Source organism: Erinaceus europaeus, chromosome 13, assembly GCF_950295315.1.
Source record: "Erinaceus europaeus chromosome 13, mEriEur2.1, whole genome shotgun sequence".
Classification (NCBI taxonomy): Eukaryota; Metazoa; Chordata; class Mammalia; order Eulipotyphla; family Erinaceidae; genus Erinaceus; species Erinaceus europaeus.
The window spans coordinates 60,337,882-60,359,232 of record NC_080174.1 but is presented as its reverse complement, the minus strand read 5'-3'; the positions used below and the strand labels follow the sequence as shown (position 1 = coordinate 60,359,232).

The 21,351-nt window shown below is 41.5% G+C and overlaps 2 protein-coding genes across 2 annotated transcripts in view; both read right to left on the bottom strand.

Moving 5' to 3' along the window:
* Window positions 1–21,351, bottom strand: part of IPP (intracisternal A particle-promoted polypeptide) — a 365,210-nt gene that overhangs the window by 61,072 nt on the left and 282,787 nt on the right. The window lies entirely within an intron of this gene.
* On the bottom strand, window positions 9,916–11,036 carry LOC103127568 (high mobility group protein B2-like). The gene is made up of 2 exons (XM_060205096.1): window positions 11,005–11,036; window positions 9,916–10,772 (listed from the first exon to the last, which is right to left on the bottom strand). Exons 1-2 carry the CDS (start codon window positions 11,034–11,036, stop codon window positions 10,370–10,372), a joined length of 435 nt encoding a protein of 144 aa, XP_060061079.1. The 3' UTR covers window positions 9,916–10,369.

The following is a 21,351-nucleotide window of genomic DNA, read 5'->3' as shown; positions in this document are numbered from 1 at the left end:
AGGAGGGGAAGACAGAGAGGAGGAGAGAAAGATAGACACCTACAGACCTGCTTCACTGCCTGTGAGGCGACTCCCCTGCAGGTGGGGAGCCGGGGGCTCGAACCGGGATCCTTCCGCCGGTCCCTGCGCTTTGTGCCACATGCGCTTAACCCACTGCGCCACCGCCCGACTCCCGAGTCCTTAGGTTTTTCCATGAATACTATCATGTCATCTGCAAATAAGGAGAGTTTGACTTCTTCTCTTCCAATCTGTATGCCTTTAATTCCTTGCTCCTGCCTGATTGCTATGGCAAGAACTTCCAACACTATGTTGAATAGTAATGGTGATAGTGGGCATCCCTGTCTAGTACCTGATCTGAGGGTAAATGCTTCCAGTTTTTCACCATTGAGTATGATGTTGGCTGTAGGTTTGCTATATATAGACTCCACTATCTTCAGGAATTTTCCATCTATTCCCATTTTTTGTAGTGTTTTGATCATAAAGGGATGTTGTATTTTGTCAAAGGCTTTCTCTGCATCTATTGATATGACCATGTGGTTTTTGGTCTTGCTTTTGTTGATGTGGTGGATCACATTGATTGATTTACGTATATTAAACCAACCTTGCATGCCTGGGATAAACCCCACTTGGTCATGATGAACAATCTTTTTGATATACTGCTGTATCCGGTTGGCTAGAATTTTGTTCAATATTTTCGCATCTGTGTTCATCAGAGATATTGGTCTGTAGTTTTCTTTTTTGGCTGTGTCCCTGTCTGATTTTGGTATCAGGGTGATGTTGGCTTCATAGAAGCTGGCAGGGAGTATTCCAGTGTCTTCAATCTTCTGGAAGACTTTTAAAAGTAGAGGTATTAGTTCTTCTTTGAAGGTTTTGTAGAATTCATTTGTAAAACCATCTGGTCCAGGACTTTTATTTTTGGGGAGATTTTTGATAACTGTTTCAATTTCATTAGCTGTGATGGGCCTGTTCATGTTATCCACTTCCTCTTTACTTAGTTTTGGAAGTTATTAGGTATCTAGGAAACTGTCCATTTCTTCCAGGTTCTCTAGCTTGGTGGCATATAGTTGTTCATAGAAGCCTCGCATGATATGTTGAATTTCTGCAGTGTCTGTTGTGATATCTCCTCTTTCAATTAGTATCCAATTTATTTGGGTCTTCTCCCTTTTTTGTTTTGTGAGTCTGGCTAAAGGTTTGTCCATTTTGTTTATTCTTTCGAAGAACCAACATTTACTTTTGTTGATCTTTTGTATGGTTTTTCTATTCTCAATGTTATTTATTTCTGCCCTAACTTTAGTGATTTCTGTCCTTCTGGTTGCTTTAGGGTTCCTTTGTTGTTGTTCTTCTAGGTCTTTAAGATGTGCAATCAGGCTGTTTATTTGTGCTTTTTCTTGTTTCCTAATGTGTGCTTGTATAGCTATGAACTTCCCTCTTAGTACTGCTTTAGCTGTGTCCCAAGAATTTTGATAGCTTGTGTCTTCATTTTCATTGAACTCTCGAAACATTTTGATTTCTTCTTTGATTTCCTCTTTGACCCAGAAGTTGTTAAGAAGTGTACTGTTGGGGGTCGGGCGGTAGCACAGTGGGTTAAGCGCATGTGGCGCAAAGTGCAGGGACCAGCGTAAGGATCCCGGTTTGAGCCCCCGGCTCCCCACCTGCAGGGGAGTCGCTTCACAGGCGGTGAAGCAGGTCTGCAAGTGTCTATCTTTCTCTCCCCTTCTCTGTCTTCCCCTCCTCTCTCCATTTCTCTCTGTCCTATCCAACAACGAATTGTGTCAACAAGGGCAATAATAATAACCACAACGAAGCTACAAGGGCAACAAAAGGTGAAAAAAAAATGGCCTCCAGGAGTGGTGGATTCATGGTGCAGGCACCGAGCCCAGCAATAACCCTGGAGGAGGAAAAAAAAAAAAAGTGTACTGTTGAGCTTCCACATTTTGGGACTATTACTAATCTTTTGTTGATTGTTAAGTGTTAGTTTAATTCCACTGTGGTCTGAGAAGATGCTTGGGATGATTTCAATTCTCTTGAATTGGCTGATGCTGTCTTTGTGGCCTAACATATGGTCTATCCTTGAGAATGACCCATGTGGATTTGAGTAAAATGTGTATTCCAGTTTCTTGGGATGAATGACTCTGAAAATGTCCAATAGTTCTAGTTTATCTATCTCTTCATTTAGATCCCTTATGTCTTTATTGATTTTCTGCCTGGATGATCTGTCAAGTTGAGAGAGTGGGGTGTTGAAGTCCCCTCCTATGATTGTGTTACTGTTAATATATTGCTGTAGCTCTTTCAGTAGAAGTTTGATGTATTTAGATGGCTTCTCATTGGGTGCATAGATGTTAATAATAGTTAAGGCCCCTTGATTGACTGATCCTCTGAGCATTAAGTAGTGTCCATTCCTATCTTTTTTAATCTTATCTATTTTAAAGTCTATCATGTCAGATGTGAGAATAGCTGTTCCTGCCCTTTTTTGTGGGCCATTGGCTTGTATGATAGTTTTCCATCCTTTCACTTTAAGTCCGTGTTTGTCTTGTTGAGTTCGGTGGGTTTCCTGTAGACAGCATATTGTTGGGTTGTGTTTTCTGATCCATCTTCCTACTCTGTGTCTTTTAATAGGTGAATTCAGGCCATTGACATTTATTGATATCAAAGATTGAAGATATTTTAACGCCATTCTTGTAGAGTTTTAAGAGTGTTTTGATATATGTCCTATTTGTGGTGGTCTCATTGTTTATAGGAGACCTTTCAGAACTTCTTTCAGGGCAGGCTTGGTGATGGTTGATTCCTTCAACTGTTGCTTGTCTGAGAAGGTTTTGATGCCTCCATCTAGTCTGAATGACAGTCTAGCAGGATATAGTATTCTTGGCTGAAAGCCTTTCTCATTGAGCACTCGATAGATATCTTGCCATTCTCTTCTGTAGTGTTTGTGTGGAGAAGTCTGCTGCTAATCTTATGGGTTTTCCTTTGTAGGTGACTCTTTGTTTTTCTCTTGCAGCCTTCAGGATCCTTTCTTTATCCTTATTCCTTTCCATTCTAAGTATGATATGTCTTGGTGTCTTTAGGTCTGGGTTAATTCTGTTTGGGACTCTCTGGGCTTCTTGAATCTTTATGTCTTTGATGTTGTCTAGACTAGGGAAGTTTTCAGCTACTATGGCCTGGAAAATGCTTTCTTCCTCTCCTTGTCTTTCTTCCTCTGGTATGCCAATAATGCATATATTGTTTCTTTTGAAGTCATCCCATAGGACTCTGTTGTTGTTTTCAGCATCCCTTAATCTCTTTTTGAGATCTCTTACTTCTTTTTTAGTTGTCTCTAATTCATCCTCAATCTTGCTAATTCTGTCTTCAGACTCATAGATTCTATTCTCTCTGCCTTCTACTGTTTTCTGGAGTTCCTCTATTTTGTTGCCCTGCTCTGATACTGTTTTAGCTTGTGCTGCTAGTTGCATTCTTAGCTCAGCGATTTCAGCTTTCAGCTCTCTAATAACCATGAGATAATTAGTATTTTCTTCCATATTCTCATTTGTTGTTCCTGATTTTCTTTTTTTTTTTACGCCAAATTTATTTATTTATTTATTTATTTTAGTTTTTTTTTTAATTTAAGAAAGGATTAATTAACAAAACCATAGGGTAGGAGGGGTACAACTCCACACAATTCCCACCACCCAATCTCCATATCCCACCCCCTCCCCTGATAGCTTTCGCATTCTCTATCCCTCTGGGAGCATGGACCCAGGGTCATTGAGGGTTGCAGAAGGTAGAAGGTCTGGCTTCTGTAATTGCTTCCCCACTGAACATGGGCGTTGACTGGTCGGTCCATACTCCCAGTCTGCCTCTCTCTTTCCCTAATAGGGTGGGTCTCTGGGGAAGCTGAGCTCCAGGACATATTGGTGGGGTCTTCAATCCAGGGAAGTCTGGTGTTCCTGATTTTCTGATTATAATTTTTTCAAATTCTTTACTCACTCCTGTTATTATTTCCTTAGCTAATGTTTGGTTGTTGAACTCGTTATTTTGTGCTTCACCCTCTGGAGGACTTTTAGCTGGACTCTTGTCCTGGTTCGATTCTCCAATATTTCTTCTTGTTGTTTTAACCATTTTATATATTATGTTATGAGTTATCATAACAGTACTTTATCAGTACTTTTCAAATTACTCATCACTATTGTCTGGATTGACTTGTGTCTAAGTATGTTAATTAAAGTGTTTACAGTGGTGGAAATTAACAGTTGTTTCAATCCCTGAGTTGGAGCTCAGTGGTTTAAAAGCCTCTTTCTTTTTTTTTTTCCTTCCCTGTTGGCTATGGGAGCCTGAGGGCTTTTAAACTATCAATAGGCTTCTTAGCTTAATCACTGACTCCTGACCAAGAGATAAAGCAGGGTGTGCCAGAGATAATCCAGTGGTTATGCAAAGAGACTTTCACAGCCCCTCAGCTATGCCACCAAGTTATAGGTCTTCTCCTGAGTTTCCTGGTTAGATCTCTGTCCCCTGGTTTCCCTCCCTGTCGCAGCTCCAGATTCTGAGGGTAGTAACAATGGAGACTCAGAGTTGCACTTGGTGAGTCTCTGGGGAGTCCTCTCCTCCCTTAAGCTGTCCCCTTGTTGGTGTAGCAGACTGGAGGTGGTGTCTCCACTGATAAACTGCTGAACTGTTAGCAGTCACTTAATCTCTCCTTAGGCTCCTCTCTCCTCTCTGTCACCAGCCACACGTGTTTGTACTCATGGGTGATTTACTGGGTTTCTGTGGTCATTCTAGTCCTGTCTTGTTTCGGTCCCGGGTGGTCTCCTTTGTTATTCCTAGTTGTTCTGGGAAAGGAGAGGAGAAGAGAGGAGAGGAAAGGAGAGAAGAGGAGAGGAGAGGAGAGGAGAGGAGAGGAGAGGAGAGGAGAGAAGAGGAGAGAAAGTGATCTGCTGCTCGTAGCTTCGCCTCTGGAAGTTTAATCTCTCTCTCTCTTTTTTTTTTTTTTTTTGATAGGACAGAGAAAAATTAAGAGGCATGGAGGAGATTGAGATGGAATGAGAAAGAGACACTTATGGCACTGCTTCACTCATCACTCATGAAGCTTCCTCCTTCCAGATGAGGACAGGGGCTTGAATTCAGGTCCTCATGCATAGTAATATGTACACTTAAACAAGTGCACCACCATCACTGGTTCCTAAATTTGTATTTCATATCTGGAAATTCTTTATTTGTATTTTTATTATCTTTATTTATTTGATAGAGACATCCAGAAATTGAATGGGAAGGGGTGATATATATAGAGAGAGACAGAGATACACCTGCAGCCCTGCTTCACTACTCGTGAAGCTTTCCCCCTGCAGGTGGGGACTGGGGGCTCAAACCTGGGACCTTGTGCACTATAACTAACATGTACATTCAACCAGGTGCGCCACAACCTGGCCCCCATATATCTAGAAATTGTTATCCCAATTTTCTGGAAAGAACCTACAAGTATCCAACTACAATGTCACCTGGGAAATAATAGTTTGGGTTACAATAGGGAGGAAACATCATTTGATAGATTCTGCTTTTAAGTTTGAATATAAAACTTGCTGTTGAATTAGCAGTGACAGAGACAAATATAATTTATTTTATTAACCAAAGAAATATATGAACCTGAAATATATAGAAGGTAGTCAATAATGTAGTAGTTTCTTTAGGAAGAGGATTCTGGAAGGAAAGGAGCTTCAGGAAATTATATGAAGTATCCATGACTAGTTTTTGGTTCCTATCCCAGAAATACTCAGTTATCCTGTAGTCATTATATAAACTAATTTGGCAAGCAAGTCAACAGAAAACCAAGGTCATTTATTTACACATCAAAAGCAGAACTGAACTCAAAATTCACAGTCCACCATTGTTCTTACTTCCCTCATAATTTAAAATGCCTTGAACCTTCTTGGTTGAGAACCACTTTGTAGCTAAAACATGTTTTGATTTTGACCTTTATTTAATACTTATTGCTTTATTTTGGCTAAGAGAAGAGATGAATGCTGGCTGGACATCTTGTGATCTGGATTATATTTCCTCTGGGGGTCAGTTTCAGGGCTTCCAGGAGCTGGGTTTAGTCAGAGAATTATACCTCAGACAGGATGTTTTTTCCAACTGGGTCTTTTTTCACAAAGTACATTTGCAAAGACAGTTGCTTGTATCAAAGGCTGTAGTTCTTAATCCTGGCTACACAGTAGAATCACCTGAGTTTTTAAACAATACCTTGCCTACCCCCCAGAGATGATGACTGAATTTATTTGAAAATAGCTCAAATAGCCTAGGTACTTGAGTGTTGGTTTGGGTAGTACAGTGAATAAAGTGTTGGATATTGTGATATAAGGTTCTGAGGTCAATCCCTGGTATTGCACGTGCTAGAGTGGTTCTATCTCTTACTCTCTCAATCTCATTAATAAATAAAACATTTTTTAAAGCGATTAAACACTTTTTACATAAAAAATTGGTTTGATGGGACCAGGCAATAGTGCACCTGGTTGAGCACACAAGTTACCATGCACAAGGACCCATGTTCAAGCCCCCGGTCTCCACCTACAGGAGGGGGATGTTTCATAAGTGATAAACATCAGTTATCTGAAAATCTCAGAGAATGAGGAATCTGGATATAATTTAGTTGGATCCCCTCATCTCAGGGTTTCACAAAGTTATAATCATCTGAGACTCAACTGGAAAGTGATCTGATTCCAAGTTCATGTAGTTGTTGGCAGCAGTCATTTCCTTGTTGGATTGAGGTTCTCTGTTTCTTCCTGTCAATAAGAAGCCACACTCAACTGTTCTCCAAATGTCTCCTTCCATGACACAGCTCACAATATGGCAGTTTGTTTCTTTCTAGGTAGTAATAGATAGTCTTATTTGTTTTATACTTCATTTTATTTGAGAGAGAAAGAACAAGAGAGACCAGAGCACTGCTCAACTCTGGGTTATGGGGGGTGGTGGTGGCAGTTGGGGAGGGTAGAGAGAGAAAAAGACTAGAGCACTGCTCAATTCTGGATTATGGTGGGGCTGGGGATTGAACCTGGGACCTCATTGCCTCAAGAATGAGAGTCTTTTTGCATAACCATTATGCTGTGTCTCTAGCCCTAGGAGATAACCTCTTAGCCAGACACATTAGTTCTAAATAAACTAAAATAATAGATGAAAAATAAATACTTTATCCTTTTGTTCTATACCTTTCTATTTTTTTTCCACTTAATATGCCAAGGATACTATACTGTAAAGTAAATATAGTTTATCCTATGGTCCGGAAGGTGACACAGTGGATAAAGCATTGGACTTTCAAGCGTGAGGTCCCAAGCTCAATCCCTGGTAGCACATGTACCAGAGTGATATTCTTTCTCCCTCTCCTCCTATCTTTCTCATTAATAAATAAATAAAACCTTTAAAATATTTTATCCTCAATTAAAAAAATTTAGATTTATTTTAATGAGAGAGACAGATGCAAGGGCACTATTCAGCTCTGGTTTATAATGGTGTTATGGATTGAACCTGAAACTTTGGAGTCTCAGGCATAGAAGTCTTTTTGCATAATCATTATGCTATTTCCCCAGCCTCTCTTCTCATTTTTAAAAATAATTTTATTTGGGGGCCGAGCGGTGGCGCAGAGGGATAGGCACAGCGGGTTAAGCGCACGTGAAGCACAAGGACCGGTGTAAAGATCCTGGTTCGAGCCCCTGGCTCCCCACCTGCAGGGGAATCACTTCACAGGTGGTGAAGCAGGTCTTCGGTGTCTATCTTTCTCTCCCCCTCTCTCTTTCCCTCCTCTCTCCATTTCTCTCTATCCTATCCAGCAATGATGACATCAATAACAACAACAACAATAACAACAACAATGGCAACAAACAGGAAAATAAAAATAAATATATATAAAAAATTTTAAAAATACTTTTATTTATTTATTATTGGATAGAGACAGAGAGAAATTGAGAGGGGAGGAGGAGACAGAGAAGTAGAGAGACAGAGAGACACCTGTATCCCTGTTTCACCACTCATTTAAACTCTTCTAAAATGCACAATTCTATGCCATTAAGTACTCTTACATGATTTTAATGTATCTCTAGTACTTGGTAGTCCTGCTCAAGTGAAATTCTGTACTCATTCTTCTCCCTACCAACTCTTGGTAACTATCATTATACTTAGTCTCTGAAGCAGCTGACTACTCTAGGTACACACACACACACACACACACACACACACACACACACACACACACAACTTATTTGAAGTGGCAAGTGGGAAAAGGAAATGGCTAGGAGAGGGGGTGGAGAAAAGAGCGTGAAGGTAGAAAGCAACCATAGCAGCTGTTGCGAAGGTTTTAACCGGTGGGATAAATTAATACCCCGCAGACAGGGCGGGTATCAGGCAAAATAATGATTATGTAAATAGACCATAGTATCAGCGATGGAGCAGAGCAGGGGGGCTGCCTGACAGGGCATCACTCTGGCACATGTGATGCCAGGGATCTAATTTGGAACCTCATGTTGCAGAGTCCAACGCTTTATCCACTGCACAACCTCTTGAACTATTAATCCAGGCAACTTACGTAAGTAGAATCAGTCAATATGTGACCCTTGTGACTGACTTTATTTCACTTAAAATAGTGCCAAGTTTCATCTGTATTATAGTATGTTCCAGAACTTCCTTCCTTTCAAAGATTAAATAATAATCCATTGCATGTGCTTGACTATTTACAGCTTTTGTCTAATGCTGCTTTATACATGTGTCTACATACAAGTTCTGGCTTTCAATTCACTTGCATATATATCCAGAAGTGGAGTTGCTAGGTTATTCTCATTCTTGTTTGTTTTTGTTTTTAAATAGCAAAGGGTATCTTGTTGGGGTGGTGGTGGAAGTACACTTTGTTCAAACACTCTCCCTTGATTATATTTTAGATTTTTCTATATTTTTTGCCTTTATAAATAATACCACAAGAAAAATAACTGTGAGGGGGTCTGGGTGGTGGAGTATCCACTTAGGCGCACATAGTACTAAGCACATAAGGACCCAGGTTCAAGGCCCTGGCTCCCCACCTGCAGGGGGGAAGCTTCACAACTGGTGAAGCAGGTCTGCAAGTGCCTACCTTTCTCTCTCCCTTTCTATCTCTCCTCTCCCCTATTGATTTCTCTCTGTCCTACTGGAAAAGAAAGACAGACAACGAAGAAATGGCCAAGAGCAGTGGATTCATAGTGTTGGGTAAGCTCCAGCAATAATCCTAGAGGCAAGAAAGAAAGAAACTGTGTGTATGTTATCTATATGTTGTTTTATACCTGTGGAGGTCTGTGGATCACTATTGAGTCACTTATTCCAATCACCTGCTCCCATTAGGTTAGCTCTTTAATATCAGGCTTAAACTCCATTTAAGACCTAAAAATCATTCTGTTTCTCTTTTAACTTGCTGGAGTCGTAGAGATGGGGTTTTTCTGGAACTATTTGATATTTCTATGCATTTCTTGTTCCTTTTATTTTTTTTAAATATACATAATTTTATAACAAAATTTTTTTCTTAAAAAACCCAAAATTTACTACTGATACTAATTCTTACAAGTTTGCTGTGGTAGCATATACAAGTCAAGAAATTAAAGAAACTACTAAATATTTGGAAACACTCAACATCAAAAGCTTTAGAATCTAAATGTAGTAGCCCCCCAAAAAGCTACAACCTGCATTTTTATAAAAAATATTTTCTCAGGAGTCGGGCAGTAGTGCAGTGGATTAAGCGCACATGGCGCAAAGTGCAAGGACCGGCTTAAGGATCCCGGTTCCAGCCTCCCGCTCCCCACCTGTAGGAGAGTCGCTTCACAGGTGGTGAAGCAGGTCTGCAGGTGTCTCTCTTTCTCTTCCCCCTCTATCCTTCCCTCCTCTCTCCATTTCTCTCTGTCCTGTCAAACAACGACGACATCAATAACAACAATTAAAAAAGAGCAACAAGGGAGTCGGGCTGTAGCGCAGCGGGTTAAGCGCAGGTGGCGCAAAGCACAGGGACCGGCATAAGGATCCCGGTTCGAACCCCGGCTCCCCACCAGTAGGGGAGTCGTTTCACAGGCGGTGAAGCAGGTCTGCAGGTGTCTATCTTTCTCTCCTCCTCTCTGTCTTCCCCTCCTCTCTCCATTTCTCTCTGTCCTATCCAACAACGACAACAACAATAATAACTACAACAATAAAACAACAAGGGCAACAAAAGGGAATAAATAAAATAAATATTAAAAAAGAGCAACAAAAGGAAATAAATAAATATAAAAAAGTATTTTCTCTACAAAGAATTTTAGCTATACAAAAATCTGTACAGTTTTTATATTGAAGCTAATATTGAACTGCACTTGAATTCATATTCTTAGCAAAACAGTTGCCTGAGCACACATGCATGATTCACACATCAACACAGGATAACCTCTTGTTCTTCGTCTTCCTCCTCTTCCTCATCATCTTCATCTTCTTCCTCCTCTTCCTCATAGTCTGGCTCATTCTTTGAGCCTGCTGGCCTGCCAGGACTCTTCTTTCCTGCTTCATTTTTGCCCTTGGCACAGTATGCAGCATTATCCTTTTCAGATTTTTCGTTTAGTTTAGCTGCTTTCTGCTCAGATGGCTGTTTATCTTTAGCTAACTGTTTAGACCACATTACACCCAGCTTTTTTGCAGTATCCCCAATGGATAGGCCAGGGTGTTCACTTTTTATCTTTGGGCGATGTTCAGAGCAAAACAGGAAGAAAGCAGATGGAGGCCTTCTAGGAACATTGGGATCCTTTTTCTTTCCTTTCCCTCCCTTCTGTTGCCCCCCCCTTATCGTTTTGTGGTTATTATTGTTGTTGTTATTGATGATGTTGTTGTTGGAAAAGACAGAGAGAAATCGAGAGAGGAGGGGAAGAAAAAGACAGACACCTGCAGACCTGCTTCCCTGCCTGTGAAGCGACCCCCCTGCAGGTGGGGAGCTAGGGGGTTCAAACTGGGATCCTTATGCCGGTCCTTCCACTTTGCGCCATGTGCGCTTAACCCGCTGCGCTACCGTCCAACCCCCTAATTAATAATTTAATGGGCCAGGTCATGATGCAACAGGTTAAGTGATCACATTACAGTATGCAAGGACCCAGGTTCAAGCCCCTGGTCCCCACTGCAGGGGGAATGCTTCACGAGTGGTGAAATAGGGCTACAGGTGTCTTTCTGTCTCTCTCTTTCTCCCTCTCCCCTCCTCCTCCTCTTCTCTCAATTTCTCTCAGTCTCTATCCAATAATAAATAAATATATATTTTTTAAGGTGCAGGGTTGGTAGCATAATGGTTATGCAAAGAGACTCTTATGCCTGAGGCTCCAAAGTCCTAGGTTCAATCCCTACACCACTATAACCAGAGCTGAGCAGTGCTCTGGGAAAAATAAATAAATAAATAAATAAATAGAAATATTAATCTTTTAAAAATATTTATTTATTCTCTTTTGTTGCCCTTGTTTTTATTATTGTAGTTATTATTGTTGTTGTTATTGATGTCATTGTTGTTGGATAGGGCAGAGAGAAATGGAGAGAGGAGGGGAAGACAGAGAGGAAGAGAGAAAGATAGATACCTGCAGACCTATTTCACTGCCTGTGAAGTAACTTCCCTGCAGGTGGGGAGCCAGGGGCGAACCGGGACCCTTATGCCGGCCCTTGCACTTTGCGTCACCTGCGCTTAACCAGCTGCGCTACCACCCAACTCCCAAGCAATATTAATCTTACAGTAAGATTGAAAAGAAAATACAGAGAAATATCATATAACTCTTGAGCCCAATGTATCACCCAGGTCTCTTGCTAGGGATGTAGTAGGATTTATATCCTGATTTTTTTTTCTCTTTTCTTTCTTTTTTTTAATCAGAGCACTGCTCAGCTCTTGTTTATGATGGTGTGGTGTGGTGCTGGTTTTTGAACCTGGAACTTTAGAGCCTCAGGCATGAGAGTCTCTTTGCATAACCATTATGCTATCTACTCCCGCCCTTCTCTCTCATTTGTCCATGGGGTTGTCACGGGAGTTTGGTGTCTGCACAATGAATCCAATACATCTGGCAGGATTTTTTTTTTAATAGGACAGAGAGAAATTGAGAGGGAAGAGAGAAAAAGAGATGGAGAGAGACACAGAGACATCTGCAGTACTTACTTCACCACTTATGAAGTTTCCCCTCTTTAGGTGGGGAGGAGGGGCTTGAACCCTGGTCCAGTGCATGGTAATGTGTGCACTCAACCAGGAGCACCATCATCACCCAGCTCCCAGTATTCTGATTCTTTTTTTTTGCCTCCAGGGTTATTGCTAGGACTCGGTGCTGGCACTGCAAATCCACTGCTACTGGAGGCTATTTTTCCCCCCATTTTTTGTTGCTCTTGTTATTATTGTTGTTACTGTTGTTATTAATGCCTTTGCTGTTGGATAGAACAGAGAAATAGAGAGAGGAAGGGAAGACAGAGAAGGGGAGAGAAAGATAGACACCTGCAGACCTGCTTCACTGCCTGTGAAGCGACTCCCCTGCAGGTGGGGAGCCAGGGGCTCGAACTGAGATCCTTACGCTGGTCCTTGTGCTTCTCACCACATGTGCTTAACCTGCTGCGCTACCACCCCGACTCCCAGTATCCTGATTCTTAATGGAAGAACCCTAGAGTGTTTCTGCCTTTCTTTGCTCTGAGCAGAGCCAGACCCAACTGATTTCATCTAGTAAAGTGTCTTGTCCTTTCTTGTTTTTCAATGTATGTTGATATATATGGAGAAAGGGAGAGGGGATGCGAGCAAGAGAGAGGCTAGAGTATCACTCTGGAACATAGGATGCATGACAAGGATTGAACTCAATATCTCATGCTTGAGAGTCCAACACTTCACCAACTGTGCCACCTTCTATGCAGCAAGGTTTCTAATACATCAGAACATTCCTTGAGGCATTCTTTTCCTAGGTTTCCTCTATTCCAGCTAATACAAATTCCCTGAGTGGACTGGCAACATGGCTATCTAGTGACTAATTTGAGGATCCTATCTACTTGAGGAAAATAAAGTTTGGGCGCTATAAAAGCCTTATTATTATTTTTTTTTTCCAGGAAGTACTATGGGTCTCCATAAAGGAAGCACCAAGGAGACATATTTAGAGAAAGAAACAAGAGTTCAGCCTTGGAGACAGGGCTGGTGAGATAGAAATAATGGCTATAAGGGTTGGGCAGTAGCGCAGCGGGTTAAGTAAACATGGCGCAAAGTGCAAGGACCAGCACAAAGATCCTAGTTTGAGCCCCCAGCTCCCCACCTGCAGGGGAGTTGCTTCACAGGCGCTGAAGTAGGTCTGCAGGTGTCTAGCTTTCTCTCCCCCTCTCTGTCTTCCCCTCCTCTCTCCATTTCTCTGTCCTATCCATCAACAGCGACATCAATAACAGCAATAATAATAATAACCACAACAATAAAACAACAAGGGCAACAAAAGGGAAAAAAAACAACAGCTTCCAGGAGCAGAGGATTCGTGGTACAGGCACCGAGCCCCAGCAATAACCCTGGAGGCCAAAAAAAAAAAAGAAAGAAAGAAAGAAGGAAAGAATGGCTATGCAAAAATACTTTCATGCCTCAGATGAAATCCCTAGCGCCACCATACACCAGAGCTGGACAGTGCTCTGGTTAAAATTTGGAAAACAAAATAAAGTAACCAAAGCTCAGCCTTTAGAGACAGGCAAACCTGGTTCTAGCCTTAATTGCGATACTAATCAGTTATAAAAATCATGGAAAAAGTATTTAATCTCTAAATTTACATCACTGTAGCCATAAAATGGACATGACACTATCCCTCAAAGGTCCCAAGTGAGACTCAACCAAGGTTTTATTGTTAAAAGGCCTCAAGAACTATTTGCCTCTGTGCAAACATACAACATTGTTGTGAGGATGATTGTTTCCTGTATGGTCAAAGTAACTAGTGGATTTCTTGCACAGGGAAAGTGCTTTTGCTGGGGCTCTGACTGCTATGCTGATCCTATGGAAGCCAAATTAAGGTTGTTTTTTTCTTCCTCCAGGGCTATCACTAGGGCTCCGTGCCTGCCCCCACTGCTCCTGGCAGCCATCTTTTTTCTATGTTTGTTGTTGGATAGGACAGAGAGAAATTGAAAGAGGAGGGGAAGACAGAGAGGGAGAGAAAGACACCTGCAGGCCTGCTTCACTACTTGCGAAGTGACCCCCCTGCAGGTGGGGAGCAGGGGGCTCGCACCAGGATCCTCGTGCAGATCCTTGGGTTTTGTACTATTTGCACTTAACACAGTGCGTTACTGCCCAGCTCCCAAAGATTTATTTGTTAATGAAAGAGAGAATCCGAGAGTCACTCTGGCACATGGCAATGTCTGGGATCAAACTTGGAACCTCATGCTTGAGACTCCAATGCTTTATCCACTGAGCCACCTCCCAGATCATCAACCTTACTCCCTTTGTATACACGATCTTGTTGAATCTTCACTATGGTTTTATGCAATCACACTATTGCAGATCTTGCCAGCTATAGACTGCAAAGAAGCAATCTCAATATTAATTTTCTATCACAATGATGCTTAAGTTCCATTTACTCATGTGAGACTATAGTTCCTTTCAAAAGTCTCTCCAGAATGGCCCAGGGGATAGCACATTGGATTATGTGTTGGAGTCTCAAGCATAAGGTCCTGAGTTCGATTCCCAGCATTCAAATGTAGCAGACTGTTGCTCTGGTTCTTCCTCTCCCCTCTATTAATTTACAATTAGTAAATACAAAAATAAATCTTAAGGAAGTCTTCCTAGATATTTCAAGGAATTTTCAAATGTGTCTAATGGGAAATGAAAGTAAATTGTTTTTTTAATACATTGTTTAAATTTGTTTTTATTATCTTTATCTATTGGATGGAGATAGTCAGTAATGGAGAGGGAAGGAGGAGATAGAGAGAGAGATACTGGAAGCACTGCTTTGCCAGTCACAAAGCTTTCCCCCTGCAGGTGGGCCTGGGAGCTTGAACCTGGGTCCTTGATCCAATTGTAACATGTTTGCAGAACTAGGTGTGTCACCACCTGGCTCCTGATAGCTTACTTATATTCTTTTAAAAAAAATATTTTATGTATTATTTATTTATTTATTTATTTATTAATGAGAAATGTAGGAGGAGAAAGAGCCAGACATCACTTTGGTACATGTGCTTGCCAGGAATTAAACTCAGGACCTCATGTTTGAGAGTCCGCTGCTTTATCCACTACATCACCTCCCGGACCACAGCTTGCTTATATTCTTATGCTTCCCAACCACTGCTTCAAAGAATCTCTTCATTGCCTGGCATCCCTAACCAGAATTCTCCAGCAGGCAAAGCTAAGTACCACTTCCAGTTTGACAGTGTGTAGATGAAAGGAAAAGAAGGTAATTATCAACTTCATAACTTTGTTGCCAGGATCCCAAAGCTTCTCCATGTGTGCCCTATCTCATAAGAATTTCTTTTTAAGCTTTTTATTTAGGAAGAGTGAAAACACATGGCACAAAGAGGCACATGGGTAAGAATGGCTTTACAAAGATTGATTGATTTAGAGAGTGAGAAACAGGCTGAGTGATAGACAAGAAAAGAGGAGAGACACTGTAGCACTGTTTCAGTGCTTATGAAACATCTGCATTGCATAGGATTCCTATGTGATGGCCAGAAACTGGAACTTAAGTCCTTGTATATGGGATATTGAAGTCTAATTTCTTTTTTTTAAATTTTTTTAAATCTTTATTTATTTGCTTGATAGAGACAGTCAGAAATTGAGAGGGAAGGGGGTGATAGGGAGAGAGAGGGACACCTGCAGCACTGCTTCACCACTTGTGAAGCTTTCCCCCTGCAGGTGGGGGCCAGGGGCTTGAACCTGGGTCCTTGCACACTGTAACATGTGCGCTCAACCAGTTGTGCCACCACCTGGCCCCCGAAGTCTAATTTCTTTTCTTTTCTTTTTTTTCTTCTTCTTCTTCTTCTTTTTTTTTTTACCAGAGCACTTCTCAGCACTGGCTTATGCTGGTGAACCTGTCTTTCTTTTTTATCTTTATTTATTGGATAGAGATAGCTAGAAATTGAGAGGATAGAGGGAGATAGGAAGGGAGAGAGAGAGAAAGAGAGAGAGAGAGAGACCTGCAGCACTGCTTCACCACTCAAAGCTTTCCCCCTGCAGTAAGGATTCCAACCCTGTCCTTACTCATTGTAACATGTGTGCTCAACCAGGTGTGCCACCATCTGGTCCCCAGAAGTATAATTCTCTCTGGAAAATATAGAGATTAAGTTTCTGACATTCCATTCAGCACCCCTTGCATTCCCAAGGAACCTCCTTATGTATATGTTATCTCATGCATGAAGACTACATACTACCCTACGAGTTCTATAGCAACCCAATTCCAAATTCAGTTTGAGCTTAGCATACAAGAGGAGAGTTCTGAAGTCAGAGAAGAAAAATGACATGCTTCCTTCTAGTTGCATTTGTGCTGAAGTTTGGCACACCTGGGCTCGGTAAAGAGCTACAGTGCTATTTATTTATTTCCTTGTTTTTCTTTTTTCCTTTTTTCTTTTTACTAGAGCACTTCTCAGTTCTGGTCTATGGTGGTGTTGGGGGATTGAACCTGGAACTTTGGAGCCTCAGGCATGAGAGTCTCTTTGCTTAACCACTATGCAACCTACCTCTGCCCTTATTTATTTATTTATTTATTTACTTACTTACTTACTTACTTACTTACAGTGCTCCGAGGTGGAAACTTTGAATAGGGACACTTACAGGAGTTCTTAAATCCCAATGCTGCCCTTAACCCTAGCAGCATCATGGCTAGAGGCTCGGCCTTTCAAAAAGACTATCGGGAGTCCGGCGGTAGCGCAGTGGATTAAGCGCAGGTGGCGCAAAGCGCAGATACCAGCGTAAGGATCCCGGCTAGAACCCCCCAGCGGTGAAGTAGGTCTACAGGTGTCTGTCTTTCTCTCCCCCTCTCTGTCTTTCTCTCCTCTCTCCATTTCTCTCTCGTATCCAACAATGATGACATCAATGACAACAATAACTACAACAACAGTACCTGGAAGCAACCCAGGTGTCCAACAACAGATGAGTGGCTGAGCAAGTTGTGGTATATATACACAATGGAATACTACTCAGCTGTAAAAAATGGTGACTTCACCGTTTTCAGCCGATCTTGGATGGACCTTGAAAAAATCATGTTGAGTGAAATAAGTCAGAAACAGAAGGATGAATATGGGATGATCTCACTCTCAGGCCGAAGTTGAAAAACAAGATTAGAAAAGAAAACACAAGTCAAACCTGAAATGGAATTGGAATATTACACCAAAGTAAAAGACTCTGGGGTGGGTGGGTGGGTGGGGAGAATACAGGTCCATGAAAAATGATGAATGAAATAGTGGGGGTTGTATTGCTAAATGGGAATCTGGGGAATGTTATGCATGTAAAAAAAAAAAAAAAAAAAGGAAGAAGAAGTAGAAACGCAAAGCAGAAATTGACTGAGTTTGGAGTATGGCACCAAAGTAAGAAAGCAGAAGTATACTAGAGTTTGCAGTGAGTACCTCCCTAATACTTCCTCTCCACTTTTCCAAGCTTTGGGTCCATGATTGCTCAACAATTTGTTTGGCTTTGTATGTTAACTCTCTTTTCAGTCACCAGGTTCCAGGTGTCATCAGGATGCCTGCCAGACTTCCCTGGATTGAAGACACCACCAATGTGTCCTGGAGCTCAGCTTCCCCAGAGACCCATCCTACTAGGGAAAGAGAGAGGCAGACTGGGAGTGTGGACCGACCAGTCAACGCCCATGTTCAGCGAGGAAGCAATTACAGAAGCCAGACCTTCTACCTTCTGCAACCCTCAATGACCCTGGGTCCATGCTCCCAGAGGGATAGAGAATGGGAAAGCTATCGGGGGAGGGGGTGGGATATGGAGATTGGGCGGTGGGAATTGTGTGGAGTTGTACCCCTCCTAAAAAAAAAAAAAAAAAGAAAGACAGAAAGAGGAAGACAGAAAAAGAAAATTGATGCAGCCTGGGAGGTGGCACAGTGGATGTAGCACTGGCCTCTCAAACATGAGGTCCTGACTTCTATGCCCAGCACCCCATGTGCCAGAATGATGCTCTGGTTCTCTCTGTCCTCCTCTCTCCCATTAATATCAAGAAATACAACCTTAAGAAAGAATAAAAGACCAAAGGAAGGAAGGAAGGGAAGAAAGAAAGAAAGAAAGAAAGAAAGAAAGAAAGAAAGAATGTGAGAGAAAGAATGACCCAGGATGTGGCACAGTGGATAAGATATTGGAGTCTCAAGTATAAGGTCCTGAGTTCAATCCCCAGCAGCACATGTATCAGATCTGGTTTTCTTTCTGCTATCTCCCTCATTAATCAATCAATAAAATATTTTTAACTAAAAAAAAAAAAAAAAAAGAATTCTACCACTGAACCACCAATGCCCTGGAGGGAGGGTGGAACTTGTTAACAGCTGTTATGTAAATAGAATGAAGTGGTTATGTAAATAGAATAGTGTTAAGCAGGGGGGATTAAACTAATGAAACAGAAGGGGTTTTTAGAAGCATACCAACAGTGCCCAATCTGTAGTATGTACTCATTACACATGATCTTTCTGGGGGGCCAGGTGGTAGTGCACTTTGTTAAGCATACACATTATAGTGTGCAATGACTTGGGTTCAAGCCCCTGGTCCCCACTTGCAAGGGGAAAGCTTCACAAGTGGTTAAGTAGTGTTGCAGGTATCTCTCTCCCTCCCTCTCTCCCCTCCCCTCTCAATTTTTCTTTATCTTTATTCAATAATAAATAAATATTAAAAATTAAAAAAGAATTGCTTCTTAATTTTTTTATATTTATTTTCCCTTTTGTTGCCCTTGTTTTCATTGTTGTAGTTATTGTTATTGATGTCATCATTGTTAGATAGGACAGAGAGAAATGGAGAGAGGAAGGGAAGACAGATGGGGAGAGAAAGATAGACACCTGCAGACCTGCTTCACCACTTGTGAAGCGACTCCCCTGCAGGTGGGGAGCCAGGAACCGGGATTATTACTCAGGTGCTTGCACTTCCCACCACCTGTGCTTAAGCCACTGTGCTACCGCCCAACTCCCACAATAATTGTTTTTGTTTTTTTTTAAATCTTACCTTTTCTTTCTTTTTCTTTTTCTTTTGCCTCCAGGGTTATTGCTGGGGCTTGGTGCCTGCACCATGAATCCACTGCTCCTGGAGGCTATTTTTTTTTTCCTTTTTGTTGCCCTTGTTGTTTTATCGTTGTTGTGGTAATTATTATCATTGTTATTGATGTTGTTGTTGACTAGGACAGAGAGAAATCGAGAGAGGAGGGGAAGACAGAAGTGGGGAGACAAAGACACCTGCAGACCTGCAGGTGGGGAGCTGGAGGCTGGAATTGGTGTCCTTACGCTGGTCCTTGCGCTTCAACTTCCAGAAATTTTTTTACTGAGTACTGAGTCACCATAAGTAAGTTACCATAAGTAAGGCTTATGGGGGTTCAGGCGGTAGCGCAGCGGGTTAAGCAGCACATGGCACATAAGCGCAAGTACCAGCGTAAGAATCCCAGTTCCAGCCCCTAGCTCCCCACCTGCAAAGGAGTCGTTTCACAAACTGTGAAGCAAGTCTGCAGGTGTCTATCTTTCTCTCCCCCTCTCTGTCTTCCCCTCCTCTCTACATTTCTCTCTGTCCTATCCAACAACGACGACATTAAGGGCAACAAAAGGGAAAATAAGTAAATAAATAAATACTAAAAAAAATTCTTGTCCTTTAGTTTTTGTCAATAACAAATGGTCCTTTTGACCCATACTCTCCCTCTCCATAAATATATACATACATATATATGTATATATGTATATACGTATGTATATATATATATGTATATGTATGTATATATATATTCCCCACACACACAAGGGTTATTGCTGAGGCTTAGTGCTGGTCCTGTGAGTCCACTGCTCCCAGTAGCCATTTTTTCCTTTTTTTTTTCATTCTATTTTTGTTTTGACAGGATTCAGAGGGACTGAGAGAGGAGGGGAGATAGGGAGAGAGAAAGATAGATACCTGCAAATGTGCTTTGCTGTTCCTGAAGTGTCCCCTCTGCAAGTGGGGAGCAGAGGCTCAAAACAGTGAAGTCACCATTTTTACAGCTGAGTAGTATTCTACTGTGTATATATACCACAACTTGCTCAGACACTCATCTGTTGTTGGACACCTGGGTTGCTTCCAGGTTTTGGCTATTACAAATTGTGCTGCTAAGAACATATGTGTACACAGATCTTTTTGGATGGATGTGTTGGGTTCCTTAGGATATATCCCCAGGAGGGGAATTGCAGGGTCATAGGGTAGGTCCATTTCTAGCCTTCTGAGAGTTCTCCAGACTGTTCTCCACAGAGGTTGAACCAATTGACATTCCCACCAGCAGTGTAGGAGGGTTCCTTTGAGCCCACACCCTCTCCGGCATTTGCTGCTGTTACCTTTTCTCACAGGAGTGAAGTGGTATCTCATTGTTGTCTTTATTTGCATTTCTCTGACAATCAGAGACTTGGAGCATTTTTTCATGTGTTTCTCAGCCTTTTGGATCTCTTCTGTGGTGAATATTCTGTCCAATTCCTCCCCCCATTTTTGGATGGGGTTATTTGTTGTCTTGTTGTTGAGTTTGGCAAGCTCTTTATATATGTTGGTTATTAAACTCTTATCTGATGTATGTCATGTAAAGATCTTCTCCCATTCTGTGAGGGGTCTCTTGGTTTGGGTAGTGGTTTCTTTTGCTGTGCAGAAGCTTTTTAATTTGATGTAGTCCCATAGGTTTATACTTGCCTTAGTCTTCTTTGTAATTGGATTCATTTCATTGAAGATGTCTTTAAAATTTATGCGGAAAAGAGTTTTGCCAATATTTCCCTCTAAGTATCTGATAGTTTGTGGTCTAACATCCAAGTCCTTGATCCACTTGGAATTTACTTTTGTATTTGGTGAAATACAGTGATTCAGTTTCATTCTTCTGCATATTTCAACCCATTGTTTCCAACACCATTTGTTTAAGAGACTCTGCTTTCCCCATTTAATAGTCCAGGCCCCTTTGTCAAAGATTACATGTCCATAGGTGTGGGGCCTCATTTCTGGGCTCTCAATTCTATTCCACTGGTCAGTGTGTCTATTCATGTTCCAGTACCAAGCAGTTTTGATGACAATGTCCCTATAATATAGTTTGAGATCTGTGAGTGTGATGCCTCCGGTTCTGTTCTTTTTCTCAAGATTGTTTTGGCAATTCTAGGTCTTTTCTGGTTCCAGATAAACATTTGTAGCATTTTTTTCTATTCTCCTAAAAAATGTGCTTGGGATCTTGATGGGGATAGCATTAAATTTGTAGATGGCTCTGGGTAGTATATTCATTTTGATGATGT

Excerpts from the sequence above, each read along its gene's own strand:
- LOC103127568 (XM_060205096.1), bottom strand. The coding sequence starts at position 11,036 with ATGACCTGGCCCATTAAATTATTAATTAGGGG. Across the intron at positions 10,773-11,004 it reads ATTAAATTATTAATTAGGGG|GGGGGGGCAACAGAAGGGAG; the intron begins GTTGGACGGTAG and ends CAAAACGATAAG.